The sequence below is a fragment of the Gossypium raimondii genome, chromosome 2 (genome assembly GCF_025698545.1).
Source record: "Gossypium raimondii isolate GPD5lz chromosome 2, ASM2569854v1, whole genome shotgun sequence".
Classification (NCBI taxonomy): Eukaryota; Viridiplantae; Streptophyta; class Magnoliopsida; order Malvales; family Malvaceae; genus Gossypium; species Gossypium raimondii.
The window spans coordinates 47,785,885-47,802,026 of NC_068566.1; the positions used below are offsets into that span (position 1 = coordinate 47,785,885).

Consider the following 16,142-nt stretch of genomic DNA (forward strand, 5'->3'; position numbering starts at 1 on the left):
TATTATAAAAAGCAGTGGTTGAACTATTGAAATAGCACGATTTCACATCTAAAAAATAAAAAAAAAATATACGAGGTTGTGGAGTGTTTGTACTACTAGAAATAGAGGTAATCTCTCCAACTTTAAATCATCCCAAAAATTGTCATTTCCTTCCTAAGACAATTTTTCTCTTTCTATTTGTCTTTTTCCACTTGTACCTTTTGCAGTGAAATATATTTTGTAGTGTCTAAGGATGTAGGTGTAATTTGCCAAACCTTGTTAAAATTCTGATGTTCTTTATTGTTTTTCTTTCAATATTTTGTAGGGTACATTTGTAGTGATATATTGTGCTATTAAATTACATTGGAAGGAAATTCTATCTAAAAGGTTGGTTTTAAGTGGATTGTCTATGACCCCTCCAATCTTTTCTAGGAATTAAATCGAGTGTAGCTTTCTAGTACAAAAATTTACTCGCTTTTACCCTATTTGCACAACAATAACTACAAATAGAACAAGAAGGGCCTAGGCTCCCAAAATTTTAGAAAATTTTGAATACCTCTTTTAAAGATTTTAAAATTTTAATTAGACCCTTTTTCAATAGTTCTAAAATTTTAATTAAACCTTTCAAAATTTTTGAAAAATTTCATTTTATTCTCTCAAAACTTTTAAAACTTTTAATTAAACCCCTCACAATTTTTGAAAAATTTAAATAAACCCTCCAAAACTCAATGTCATGTTCCACCATTGATGAAAAGGAAATTCAATTATCTTACTAAACTCAAAAATTTTGATAATAAATAAAAATAGTTTTATGATTTCTTTTCAACAAAAAAAAGAAAAGAAAAGAAAAAAGACCTTGGTGCAGAAACTTAGACTAACCTGGAAATTTAATGGTAAATCTCTTTGTAGAAGAAAATCCTAAATAAGTTTATATCTTTTCCCCAAATTAGAGCAGTTTTAATGATTTTTAAGCCATTGACCAACTGTTGTGATCCCTTAACCAAAAGCAAAAATTATAATATTTGAATATCGAGACATGCAATAGCTTTTTAATATATATATATATATATAACACTATTTTTAGAACTAAAGAGTGTACAACATGTCTGCTAAAACATTCTGACAAATTTTAATTATAATTTAAGTAAATAACTTATAATTTTTCTTTAGAGAGACTTAGTCCTCAAAGTAAGAAAATGTTTAAAAATATTATTTAATATATATAACATTGTTGGAGGAAATAAAATCTATCACCCATCCTATTACGTCTTTGGTTTTCTTAAGAATTAGTGATAAGATTCATTAAATTTTAAAAGGAGAATGCGAATTCGATTTTAAAGATAAAATTATTAAGAGAAAATTATAAATTTAAAGGATATCTGTAAGGGAATTGTCTTCATGTTAGTAAGACCAAAGACAACATTAATATAACACAATTTTGTGTTGTTTCTGGTGGTTGTTGTAAGTGTTTTTCTCTGGTGTGCATGAACCCTTAGTGTTATATATAAAACAGATATAGATAAAGATTGATTATTGATGGAGGAAATTACAGAAGGGAGCTAAAAATCAAGAAAAGGGTAAAGCTTTGAAACAATATATGAATGCAAAAAAATCATGTTGGGTCAAGCAAGAAACAAGAAGAATCGTCAGTGATGAAACCCTTGTTTCAATGTTTCTTACCTATATTTTATTACTGTTTTCTTATATATATATATATATATATATATATATATATATATATATATATATTCTTTCCTGAAAACAATGCACAAAAGAAATTACACTATCCCATGTTACCATATCCTACAAGATTTTTTACTTTGGAACCCCTTTTTCTATGTTTCAAGTACTAAGTTTCATGTCCTTTGTTATGTCTCTTAAGCCTATATTTGTGTATATATATAAATGAAATTAAAGAAAAGGGGAAACCCTAATTTGATATATGTTAGTGACACATTGTTATCCATACATCATAATATCAAACCACTTTTTTGTTCTTATAGAAAGAAAGTTAATTGTTCCATATCGTCAACAAGAAAGAAACTATTTCCCTTAAATCATAGATTCCAAAAATCCCCCCAAAAAAAAAAACCTAAAAATACCCTAAAATTAACATTCAACATAAGATGAACATAAACTAGTTCCCATGAAATTTTGCTGACCTTTTTGTGATCCACCATAAATGACAAGCTCTCAAAATGGAGGTCTATTACCACTGGAATTTCCAGGCCATCCTTCAACTGGTAATTGAACATTAGGAGGCATATTAAGTGGCAAATTAAAGAAAGGTAACCCACCTTGTTGTGTAGTAGCACCTGGATCAGCAAACATGTTATTTCCATTTCCACCGCCGTTTGCACCGCCGTTTCCACCACCGTCATCTTCTTCTAAAGGTAATCTCTCATAAGCTACATTTGTGAAGGATGAAGCTATGACAATAACAGGTCCAGCTGCCATAAGTTCACCAACTACGTTTCCACCTACAACTTGTCCTTGACCACCGGCTAAAAAGATGGTTAAACTGGTGGCACCGGGTGGAGCTGGCGGTGGTAGAAACGAACCGGAAAGTGATAAAATCTCGAATCTACCATGAAGGGTAACCACAGAACCAGTTGCTGATGGTTGTCTAATGGTGACGTTGGTGACCGTACCACTGCCGGATAATATACAGATACCCCTTTGTCGTCTCCGAGCATAGTTGGCTATACAATCGAATACATCACAGCCGTTGCCAATTTCAAGAATGTGAGCTCTAAGGGTGTTTGCACTTTCTCTGGTGATAATAACTGGTGGTTTAGGCTTGTTTTTGGAACCAGGTGGACGACCCCTTGGTCTACGAGCAACAAGGTCATTATGACCTGTGTTCATCAAGTCATCGGCTGATCCACCGCCGCTTCCGCCACCGGTAAGGTGGTCTTCATGTTCAGATTGGTGTTGAAGATGAAGGTCAGGTCTATGAAGTTGATGATGAACATAGCCTAAATCAAGACCAGCCATGTTAATAACTTAGTAGTGTATATATATATATAATATATGTAAGTTAATTTAGATTAAAAACTGTTCAACAAAGGAGATTTGTTTAAATTTATATATAAAAAAAAAAAAAAACTGGACTAAAAAAAGAAAGGGAAAGGCTACGAAGAGAAAGGGTTTTTGATTTTAAAAGAGAAAAAGAAAAGAAAATTGAAAACAACGAAGAATTGAGTGAAGGCAAAGGAAAGGGGGGTGAAATGGAAGAAGGGAGGTGAAGGAGGAGACAAAACAAAGTTTATATATATAATAAAAAACGCAGTCTTTTCTAATATACCATGAATTGGTTGAGATTATTTTTTTTTTTTTTTTTTTGAGATGCAAAGTTGGTGGATGCCAACACTACTCTCATTTTTATGAGCGTGGGGTTTAATATAGTAAGATTATATTATTTTATTGATGGGTAAATTACATTCGCTAGTCCCTTAATTATTAGTGAATTTCTATTTTACTTACCCAATTATATGAAAAGTTACAAAATGGTCATTTAATTGTTTGACTTTTTTCTTTTTTGGTCACTGGCAAGAAGATAACTCGGTAACTTTTAAAATTGGTATAATAGTAACTTTACCCTCAATATTTATACATTTATGTTAATTTAGTGTTGATTCTAAAAAATTACCTCAACATTTACACATTGTGTAATTTGAACTTTTTTATTTCGTAATTTGAACTCTTGTTTTTATTTCGTTTTTCTTTGTAACATTGAGGGTGGATTTTAAAAGAATAAGAAAAAATTTTAATTTATTGTCTTGGATTTTTGGTGTTTCTTATACTTTCAGTCAAATTTGGTGATAAATTTATTTTTTAGCTTTTTAGATTAAAGTGTCAAAAAAACAAAAATATAAAAAATGAATAAATTATACAATATATAAATATATTAAAATTTTTAAATTAAGTCAACACAATGATTTATTTTAAATATATAGAATCACCATAATAAAAATTAATACAATTGGCTCTAGATAAAGAATTCAAGAGCATGGGGAATATTTGTGAAAAGATATGAATTAAGAAAGCTTTTGGTTTGTTAGTTGTTCCAACCAGTTTTTCTTATTAATGTTACAAACATAAGTTGGAACATATTAGTATATTTAACAAATTCAAAAACAAAATAATGTAACACGATATTTGTTAATGCAGCTTGAATTCATCTATCTTACCCTGTGGAGCCTTGCTTAGTGAATGATTTTATTCAATGATGAATCTAAAATCCTATTGGCTAAAGCCTAATCTACTTTTGTACGATAGATAATTGCAGGGCTAACAACGAACCTCCCCAAATAATCTTACTTATAATAAGATTTACTCTCCAAATACAACGCAAAGTTAAGCAAATAATCAGTGAAAAGCACTCAACAAGCACACCCAACATCTGCAGCAATGCAACCTCTATATAGGTTGAGATCAATACCTTCTCCAAGTAATTGAGGAGATAAATTAGCATTAAAAATAAAAGAATTATTCGCACAAAAATATCCTCCTTAAATTTCGAAATATATCCTTCACATTTAAACAAATTCAATTCACTCCAAATAAGGCCAAATCAAAGTCTTTTAAAAGAAAGATAAGATTTGCATTCAATCAACCTTTCCCATTTGACAACAAATCCTCCAACAATACTAAAATTAATCCAAACAAAGTTTTCGAAGCTTCAATTTTGGAAAGAAAAAAAAGTTTCAAGAATGGATGGAAGGTGGAATGCACGCGGCAGAAAGGGTGTGTGATCTTTTTATTAGAAAAGAAAACAATTGAGCAAATGAACCCTAGAAGTAGAGGAGAAGAAGATGCATTTGGAGTTGAATTGTGTGGATGGGGTTTAGATGACGGGATGTTTTAACCTTCGGTCTTTGCTCATTGGAGCTTGTTCTTAACTACGGTTACCACCCTTCACACATAGTTGACCAAGTTTTTGGTTTATCAACAAATACATTGAAAAAGAAAAAACAATGGGGAGGCAAGTGGGCAAAAGAGCAGCGGCGCGTGGGTCCCACTCTTGTCGTATCCGCCACCACCCTTCATGGCCCTCCGCCCCTCCTTTTAGCCGTCACCGCCCCTTGTTTTATTTTGCTTGACTTTGGATTTTATATATATATATATCATAGTCTTATAACCATGCATTTCCTTTTAAAATTACTTACATATATGGGTTATATAGCATATTTAATGAAGTGCTATAAAAGGAAATATGGGTTATGTTCCTTTTTTAGATATTCATAATATATGGTTTTTTTTAATAATTAAAATAGTTTTTTTTCTAGAAACTTTTGGTATACTTTATATATATTTAGAAGGTGTTGAAAATTTGATCTCTATTCAATATGAGGACAAGAGTTGAGGAGTTGGGTTTCAATATTTTTAAGGATAATAATTTGTTAAGAATATTTAATCTTCCATTTGAAGCTATTTTAAATGGAATTTATACATGAAACTATAAAATAAAATAAAATAGATTGACCCCCTTTAATATATAACTAGTTGATTGAGATTAAATATATAGTAATTGATGTTTTAAAAAATATTCTTCTTCTTGAAAATGAAAGCCTAACCAATTGTTTGTAATTATTTTCTTTTTCTTAAGATATCAATAACATTATAAAACTAAATTAAATAATTAACTTAAACCAAGGTATTAACTACTAATTGGACTAATTTTTTTAATTTTTATAGAGCAGAAAGGTGAAATTTATGCATTATTCATTGCTTAGATTCAAACATATTTAGGGTCCTTTTGAGTGGGCATTTACTGTTAGCTTTCTTTTTGTCTCATATTACAGTAATCAACCTGATCGTCACTGGTATTTTTACATTAACCACAAATAATTGTAACACCCGTCCAAAAGTAGCCTTAGAAAATAAAATGATTTCGACTTCAATTGTCATCATATGTGTCCAAAGTAAAGCAAAGAAGTCATCGATTTTATTTATTTATAGATTTCAAATTTGCTGTTGGCCTTGAAGAGGGCAAATCTATAAAGCAAAGAAGTTGGCATTTGCAAGCGTGTAAAGGCTAAACTTCAAAGCATAAAAAAATGCAAAAATACATAAATAATTATTTGATTGTAAAATTTTTAATTTTATAAGCAAAATTAAAATATTATTACACATTTGTAGTTGATATTTAAGAATCAATAAACAAGATTATGATAATTTTTAATTCGTTTGTGAAGATGAAAAACTCGTTTAATTAAAATAATAATCTATAAATAAATAATTTAAAAGAGGATTTTATTTTCTTGCATGAGTTATTAATTAAATTTGGCTAGACAACACTTACCTAACTCCAATATGTAAGTCAGTCAAGGATAGAAAGTAAATGAAAGAAATTATAATCTAAAATCAAACAAAAGTTTGCACAATTCAACCACTCATGACTACTTGGGTTTGGATTAACATTATTAGTGATATGATCTTTTTGTTCTTTATTTAACAAAAAATTTACATACCAAATTATAAAAATTTTAATATTGAAATACTTCAATGTTTCTCTTTTTTTTATTCATTAAATCGATAAAGCATGTAAAAAACAAAGAGCGCGAACTAAACCCAAGCCGGCAAGTTTACTCAATATATATCCTTTCCTAAGTCCCCTCATTTTCACCCTATTGAAACAACTTATCAATGATAAAAGTAGGACAAGAAAAACATTAGACAAGCGACAATTTCTTTAATTCCCCTTACGGAGTTAAAATTTAATTATCAATGTATTAAGTAATCACCCTTATAAAAAGGGATTATTATTAGATGCAGAGGGCTAGGAGAGGACAAAATTTCCACAAGTAAATTTATAATGGTGACAAGTGTTTCATTCTTTTAGTTTTAAATTTTAAAATTTATTTAAAATACACTTGTTATCATTTTAAGAGTGCCAATGGATTTTTATCCTTTCAGCACCAAATAATTATCCTATAATAAATCCCTTTTAGATTTTTTTAAGATGTAAATTTTATTTACTTGATTCATTTTCACTATATTTATTTACAAAATAATGGAAATATAATCAATTTAAAAATATATTAAAATACTATAAGATTAAATTCAAAGTATATTATATTTGATGTAAAATAAAGGATTTTAAACTTATATTTATTTCAATTTTATGTTAAATTTGAGATGCCTTCATAAAATTATTTTTATTTAAAATAAATTAATTACCATGATTTAGAATGTTTAATGAAAATTAATTTAAAAGAAAAGAAATAAATTTGTTATACTATTATAATAAAATAAAAAATATAATAACCCAACCCGAGATCCGACTCAAAATACCCATGATTCAAGTAATTCTAGACACTCCATTTGAGGGGCTTCCACTCTGTTTTTTGAAGGAGAACATCATCCTCTCCGATCTTGACCTTTATCGATACCATATATCAACAAAATTATGAAATAAAAACTAAATTCATCTTAAATTCAATTAAAATATTTAAGAGGTAGTTGCATAAAAAGAAATAAAAGAGACTACAAAAGAAAATATTCATTTCATCCACAAAAAAAAAATCATATGTGATTATTAAATATTCAACCATAAATTCTAGTTATAAGGTGGGGAGCATGAAAATAGTAGATAGATTGTGCAATTTAAGGTATATATCCGTACATTATGCTCATCATCAAAAGTTAAAAATTATATAAACAAATATAAATTTATTGTCGTTCATACAATTTAATTTTTTGAATATTTTATTAAGTTTGCAGCAATTTTATACATGAAAACAATCATTGTTGGATTTCATAGGTCTTCAAAAGTTGTATAATAAAATCACTTCTTAAATTAATATATATATACAATAAAGCATATATATTTATCCTTTCGAAACATACTTTGTTCTAATGAATTGATTGTTTATTGAAAAAAATTTAACCCATTAATTAATTAGTTAACTTAGTATTATAAAAATTTTATATGACTTATCTAACTTTAAAAAATATATATATAATGTGAAGAGCCCTAATAATTAAGGCGCGTTAAGAGCACATTATGATTAATGGTGAGTAAAAGGTTAATCAAAGTTTCTTGCTTATCACAATTGTCCCTTTTGGACTTCAAAATGACTTAAAGATTTTGGCACACGAATCTCTAATGTCAAATCCAATTCTTGGATCCACGTAACCTCAACGCAGAGTATTGTCTACTATTTTTATATTGTTAATTAAGTATTCCCGTGGTTAAATCGTTGCTCGAAGCTTATTAGTCGATTTTAAAAAATAAACTTATCAGTTTAATTATTTGAATAAAAAACTTTCAAATAATTTAATAACCATTTTATAATATTTTGAAGTTGAATGACCAAAACTTAAATACTAAGATGAGAAAACAAATATAGTTTAAGCACTATTTTCATTTAAGCATTCAAGAAATTAAAGATAATATACTCACTCTGTACTCAGTGGTGTGTAAGCATGTGACAGTAATTTGTTCTTATCAGTAGTGTGTAAGTTGTATAAAAAAATATCACGTGAGATGTAATGATTTAAAATAATTTATGTTAATGAAATATAGTTTATATATCCAATTCGATCCAAAAATTTAAATACCAAAATTTAAAAAATTATAATTTAAATATCAATTTATCGTTTAAGCATTAAAAGAATATAACATACTCTTTCAAATGTTCTTGAAATGACAATTATACACATATTTTATGCACACTTGCATGTATATATACCCAAATTAACGGTGGGGAAGCTTTCTAATTGTGTATAATAATTTATATATATGTTACTTTAGTATACCTAATCCAACGTAAGGGCGTGTTAGCTTAATGGGATTTGCGTTATCGAATTCTATTTGATTAATATTTAATTAAAGGGGTGCCTAAGAACACCAAAATTGACCATAAATCAAAATATTCAAAAGGTATGGTTCTAAAGTAGGTGAATTTGTGGTGGGGGTTTTGCCGATGTGACAAGTTAATTTGACTTGTTATGAACATTTGTTTGTATCTAAGGCTAATCAACTTAACCCAATGGCTAAACAATGTTTTAGTGTGGAAATTTCATTGTTATTTTCTTTTCTTCTCCCTTTCTTCTCCCTATCTTTCAAGTGGAAATGGTGTCATTTTGTTGAAGATTGTTTATCTCCAGATAATACCTTCAATTGTTGGGAGATCAGTTAACTGTTTGATAGATGATATTTTAAAATTTTCTCTTAAAAGAGTTGAACCTCCTCAATAATAAAAGGCGTTTTTTATGACCATTCAATTGTGATGGGGCGGCTATTGATTGCCCTGCCTTAAATTGCCCGCATTGTTGGTTTATTATGTCGCATCGTCGCTTTTATAAATAAATGCGAGGTAACCCTACCGCCAACAAGATGCTTACATGTGGCATCTCATATCTCATACGTAAGCTCTCTCACCTAAATAATGGAAGCATATGCATAACCAAAGGTGAAGCCAAAAAAATTTCTAAGGGGACAAAGATTGAGTTATACATTTTTGTGAGAGTCAAAATGCATTTTCACCATTGTATTGACATATATCTTTGTAGTTTTTAGGAAGACTAAATCAATATTTTATCAATTTTAGGGGCTAAATTATAATTTTACCATTTATTTTCTTAAAGTTCTATAAAACTTCAAGGGCTAAAAACATAGACGAATTCAGAGAGGTAGGCAATGGCCTGACCCTCTAAATTTTGTAAAATTTCTTTTAGGCCCTTTCAGTTTTGAATTTTTTTTATTTTAATGTTATATTAGTGTTTAAAAAAAGACAAATTTATGTTGGCCCCCAAAGTTTTCAATTTTTTTTAAATTTTATTTCTTTTATAGGATTTATAATTTTTAATGACAAATCTAGTATCATTTTTAGTTTAATTTGGTAAATTATTACAAAATAATATTTACATTTTGGTAAAAATAAAGTTTAATAATTGCAATATCTAAGTATAAATAGTATCTAAATATTAATTAGGTAAAATATAAACTTAGATAATTAGAATTTGAGCATATAACTTATTTTATTTTTTCTATATATTGGTCAGACCTACTTTCAATATGTATAATTTTATATAAATATTCGATCCCTTATGAACAATTCTGGCTTCACCCCTCCCACCCCGCCCTTGTGCACAGCATTTACTCTCTCTACTATCTAGTTGACCTTTCTCTCTTCTCATAATCTCAGCCTCGCTTCACAACGGCTCTCTACCCTTTAAAGATGAACTGTCTTTCAAATTTCACCTTCGTCAGTCCCTTCCTCTGTTGATTCCTATTATCAACAAAAACTAACAATTATAATAAATGATTTTATCGTCACTGCTATTTTTAATTCCATCAAAATTAATTTGAACATGAACCCAAGAACACCTTCAAAACTATAAGCACCTAGTATTGAATTTCATCATTATCTTTCTTCAAATTGGTTTGAACCGTGTGTATATATGCACATAATTTGATTAATTAAGTTTTAAAAAAATCGTACAAGGAATTGAAAACAGTGATACGAGGTTGTGAACTGGAGATTTTAAAGTACTGTACTGCAACTCAGAATATATAGTCCAGAGAAAATGAAAGCTATGTTGAATACTGTTCACATTGATAAATTATTAATATATTTGTCAAATCCTAATTTCAAATAATCTTATTATTGATGTTATGTCTTGTCTCCTATCACTAATACTTTTAAATTTTTCATTATTTGAGAATTTTTTTAAAAATCCATATTCATTGACTAATGAAACTTTTCAACAATTTTCTTGATTAAGACATGACATTAATAATTACAAAATTTATTGTTTTTTCAATGTGAAATTAATGTATTTTTATATTGTTTTATGATCTATAAATATTAAAATTTTTAGAATTTATTTTAAATTTTATAATTTTTATGAGGGTTAAAATGTAAAAATTTTATCGTAAGTTTAAAATTTTATAATTTAAAAAATTAAATTACAATTTTATCATTTTAGGAGGTTAAAGTGCAATAAGATCATGTATTAATTTATAATTTTGTGGATCTTAGAGGAGCTAAAATACAAATGTTCTTGTAAAAATACCATAGAAGCTGGTGTACTAGAAGTTAGATTACATTTTAGCCCTTCTACTCAAATAATGAGCAAATTAGTCTATATATGTTACATCGAAGAGTAAATTGATCATTCTGTTAAAAGTTTCATCGACTTCTACTATTCAAAATTGGTCCTTTATGTCAGCATGAGATACACGTGACACGCCACATGTAATTATCTAGTTATTCTATCAGTCTCGTCAATTATTAATAATAAAAATGAGTAAAAAATTTTAAGAAAAAAAATCAATTTACTTTTTAATCTAACGTGTAAATACCAATTTACTTATTTTTAAATAAAATTAACAAAATATTTACTAATAAAATACCTCCCACACTATACTTAAAAATATAACACTTCAATAAATTAATCTCTTCAAACACTAGTAAAACCTTCAAAATTGTGTCACATTCTTGCAACTCATAAATTTAAATTAAATTAAACTTAGATGGACATGGTAATTTCAGTGATGCAGTGAGAGAAGATTTGATTTGATGGACAGATTGAGGGAATACTGAGAGAGAGAGAAGGGGGGGGTGGATACATAGAGATTGCAAATGGCAGTGCCCAGGGCCAGGGGCATATGAATTTGTGAAAAAGAGTGAACAAGAACCAAGAAGCTAAGGAAAGGTGAAAGCCTGGTTAAAAGGGAGGTGTGATGGAAGAAGAGAGATCACGTGCGGTCACTGAGGGTTGTGAAGGTCACCGTATAGGTGTCTCTTTCATCGGGAATTGCTCTTTCTTTCTTTTCTTCTCCTTGAATTCCGGGGAAGACTGAGAGAAAAAGTGAAAACCAAACCCAATATCCCTGCACTTCACTGCACTGCAATTTACCTGCCCCCACCATTACATCACCCCTACCCATTCTAACTTTCACCTCTCTAAACCTTATCTTAACCTATGTTAACTCCATTTCAAACTTAAAACAAAAATGATTTCAACAAATAGCACGATTTGAACTCCAAGTAATTTGACTTGTAACAACACAACCTAAGAATCAAATGATTAAAATCCTAAAATATGAAAATACCGAAAAGAATATTCACTCCAACATTTCATCTCATCATGAGTTATTTTACATCCAAAGGAGTCTAAATCGAAAACTAATTTTATTTGTCTATTTGACATGTCCATAAATTAAATTTTGGATTTTTTAATTTTAGATTAGTGAATTTAATACCAACTTTCATGTAAGCCACAATCTAATGGATTTTTTTTTTGGCATGTTGTTGGTTGCGGGTTTTTACAATATTTTTATTTTTATTTTAGTCTATAGTATCATAATTTTTGTTTTGTTCATTCTATTTTTCTAAAAATAATAGTGTTTTTTATTTTTTATTTCTAGTCATATTTTTTGTGCATATATTTGATTTATCAAGGTACGAATGTTGTCAAATTTATTGAGAAATCTTCTCGAAGTGCCTTATTATAATAGAGCACAAATGATATTGCTTGTAAAATTGGAATCCAATACGAGGATGATAAGCCATCTAAGATTTGACCTTTTATGCATCATTGATGCAGTGGTTATCTTGGCAATAGTTTCTTGGTTATCTAGAGTTCTTTATCAGGTAAGACTGATGATAGTCGAATTAGGATGTAATTTTCAACAGTTTTGCCAATATGATGCTTCTCTGGTTGTTTTTGAATTTTTCTAATGTTGTGGTTACTATCTGTTTATCTTTCTCTTTTGAGGGATTATTCTACAAATATGACATTTGTTTATCAATTTTATGCCGAGCCTCCATATATAAAATTCATAAATATTCATCTTAATAATATTATCTTTAAAATTTAAATATATTTTTACCGTGAGCCTATAAGTAAATTTGGAAGACTAGCCTTGATTTGAACTAATTACCATTGTACTTTTTGTACACAAACGAAGGCCAAAACCCTCTAAAGCAAACAAAGATGGGGAGAGCGGATTCTATTGACATGTGATGGAGACATTGAAGGATTTGGAAAGCAGAATTGGTGGATTTTTCAAGGACAGATCCACTAATCTAATCTCATCAATACCCCCCCCCCACAAACAAGGTCGAGACTTTTTTGGCTTTTTCTTCTTCCTCTTTCTCAATACAAAAGCAAAAATGTGGGTAAATTACTATTGGCTATAGCCTATATGCTCTCTCAAATATACAAAATGGACATCTCCCCCATTATTACGCCCGTGAGAGATGCCGCCAGCTACTCTTCCATTGCATGCGGCTTTCCTATCATTCTTGCTTGTCTCTTGGTGTGCTTGTTTCATCGCCCAATTCATAATTTCGATATTGGATTACATCTATTTAATGAGCTTATTATAGTGAAATACAGTGTGATTGTTTTAAATCAATGATAGAAATAAAAAATGAAAAAAATACTTATTTATGTTTATGTCATGTAGGATTTGCATTAAAAATTTTAAATTTACCTTTTAACTAATTTAACCAGTTTCAGTACTAAAAAAAAAAGAGATATGCTTATTTCCAGAGAAAACAAATGTATTTGATAACCGATTTAATAGATTCTAGGTTACCAAGACAATTTTCTAGTTTCGATGTAGCTTAATTACAATCTCTTCATTTCTATTTTTAACCACATTTGTTGATTTAAAATGAATCTCATGGGATCCTATTGTAATATGCTCTCACATAAGATGTTATCATTACGTTGAGTTATGATATTCTTAAATAAAAATGTAACGTTTTAATACTATTTTCTCCATTCACAATACTCGATTCCAAAACCTTACTATTCATTATCCAAATAATGTTATTTGCAATTGCAAGACACAATGAAATGATGTGCCATATATTATGTACTTATTGACATCAATATTAAATACAATTTAGGGCTAGTTTATTATTAAGGTTGAAAAATGCTTTTAAAAAGTGCGTTAAATAGTGTTTTTTAAATTTTTTATATCATTGATCATTATTGTCAAAAAGTGATTTTGCAAAGATAAGATAACAATTTTAGACATGTAAAATAGAAGACTTAATGAGGGGATAAAAAAGATAACCTCATGGAAAAGCATTTTTCCAAAAGTCAAAAGCTAAAAATTTTGGCTTTTTGAACTCGGAGGAAGTTGCTACAGGTGGAGTGTTGAAGGGTCATCATAGCCAGTGGATTCTTGAATTTAATAGAAGGTTGGGGCAGTATTTTGTATTCAATGCTGAATTATGGGATATTATAGATGGATTGGTTATTTTTCAAAACAAGAAATGGGACAATGTGTCAATTTGGACAGATAGTGTCAAGGTTATACAGTCCATTAAAGAAATATTTACAAGGCTTTTTCATTGAACACTTATCAGGCGAATTCAGCAGATTTTGTTAGAAATGGTTCAGTGGGATTTTGTTCATATCCTTAGAGAAGAAAACATGAAAGTTGATAGCATTGCAAATTTGGTTTTTTACCGGAATGAGGGTTTGCTGAGAATCCGCTGAATATTAGTAGTTTAATGTGATTTTTTTATTGGTATCTTGTACACACACAAAAAAAATACTAATTTAAAATCAATGTTTGATTTGAAAAGTTACCTCTTTACCAAAAAAATTTATTTAAAATTATAGTTTCTTCTTTTCAACCTTGATAATAAACGCACCCTTAATTAATTCCTTAAGCTCGCAAAAGCGTATGACCCTTGGTAACTAATTCTAATGCCCTATGAAGACGAAACTCTACTTCGGTTTCATTACAAAGGATATTGTGGCATCCACATTGTAACCCAAAGTATAGGGTTTAATCAAGAAAAGTAATTATTCTAAGTCCAATATTTATATTATTTTTATGACTAATAGGGTCAAAGAACAACAATTTGACATTTATATTAGCAATCTTGACTTTTTTTAAAGATCTTTTCACTAACTAAATTGGGACTGAATTGCAATTTTCATAAATTTTAAGTTAAAAACATGTTGTCCATATCATTAAAAATTAAAATTAAAATTTTAGTTTTTAATTTAAAAATCCTAATTCAATCATTAAAATTGAAAGTACTTTTCACCAAAATTTACTAGTTTAGTTTATTGATTAAATTATCATTAATATATGATTTATGGAAAATAAACATAGTAGGTTGAAAATTTTTATAGAAAATGCTAAAGATATTAATGATTAGACTTGGTCTTTTAATAGGAAAAGTAAATTAAAGAATTTAATTTTTATTTTTTATCATAAGGATTAAATCTCAACTTTATGAACGTAGAGGATCTGATAGTATATTTTGATTTAAATTTTAGTAATATGAAAAACACCTTTTAACTAGATTTAATAAAGATAATCTCGCAATATTATTATAAGAATAATTTTTAAAGAAATCATATCGACGTTGAACCCTTTAAATTACCGGTTCTTAATTCAATGCATTAAACTTTCGATTCAACAATGGCTAAATAAAAATAAAAATCATAAAATATAGAAAAATAATTAGGTTATACCGCAATGTGAGTGAAAAGAAATGATGTAACAAATTTATAAAAAAATTAAATATAATTTTGGTTAAAATGAAAAATTGAGCTTTTTTTTTCTTTTTATACATAGCAAAGTTGAGATATTGAATGTTATGATATTTTGGTTCGTACCCATGATTCTCATCATTTGTATATATGTATATATATTAAATTTATCAAAATAATAAAAGATATAAATATCCTCAAAATAAGATTTATTTCTTTGTAAAATAAATAAGTTTTGGTAATTTAGAACTGAGTTAAAACTCAATTTATAGATGACACCAATTCAATTAAACATAAAATAATAGTGCATAAATAAATTCTAGGATTTGACGACAAAATATAGGCCAAAACCGAAAAGATCGTTTCATATGGTTCTTTTAGTAGTCTTTTTGTTGTTGTTGTTGTTAAAATATGTTGTTATTAGTCTTTATACTTTTAACAATTTTATAAATTCAATCATTCTATATTTTTAATTTAAAAATCTTAATCCGATTATTATTGTTATTAGGAATTTCAGTTTAAATTTATTAATATAACATATTTATTTCTGGTTAATCAGACATTAAGGTAGCCTAATGAATACATTGAGATGTAAAGTTTGACCGGGAAAGATGAATTATAGTGATGTTGGGACCGCTACACAATTCATATGAATTTTCCTAAGTAAATGCTTAATT

The 16,142-nt window shown here is 28.3% G+C and overlaps 1 protein-coding gene across 1 annotated transcript; it reads right to left on the minus strand.

Annotated features, from left to right (window-relative positions):
* Positions 1-1,955: 1,955 nt before the first annotated feature.
* LOC105789343 (AT-hook motif nuclear-localized protein 23) lies at positions 1,956-3,204 on the minus strand. The gene has a single exon (XM_012616683.2). It carries the CDS (start codon positions 2,974-2,976, stop codon positions 2,173-2,175), a length of 804 nt encoding a protein of 267 aa, XP_012472137.1. The 5' UTR covers positions 2,977-3,204; the 3' UTR covers positions 1,956-2,172.
* Positions 3,205-16,142: the final 12,938 nt, after the last annotated feature.

Coding starts and splice junctions, on each gene's coding strand:
- LOC105789343 (XM_012616683.2), bottom strand. CDS start 2,976: ATGGCTGGTCTTGATTTAGGCTATGTTCATCATCAACTTCATAGACCT.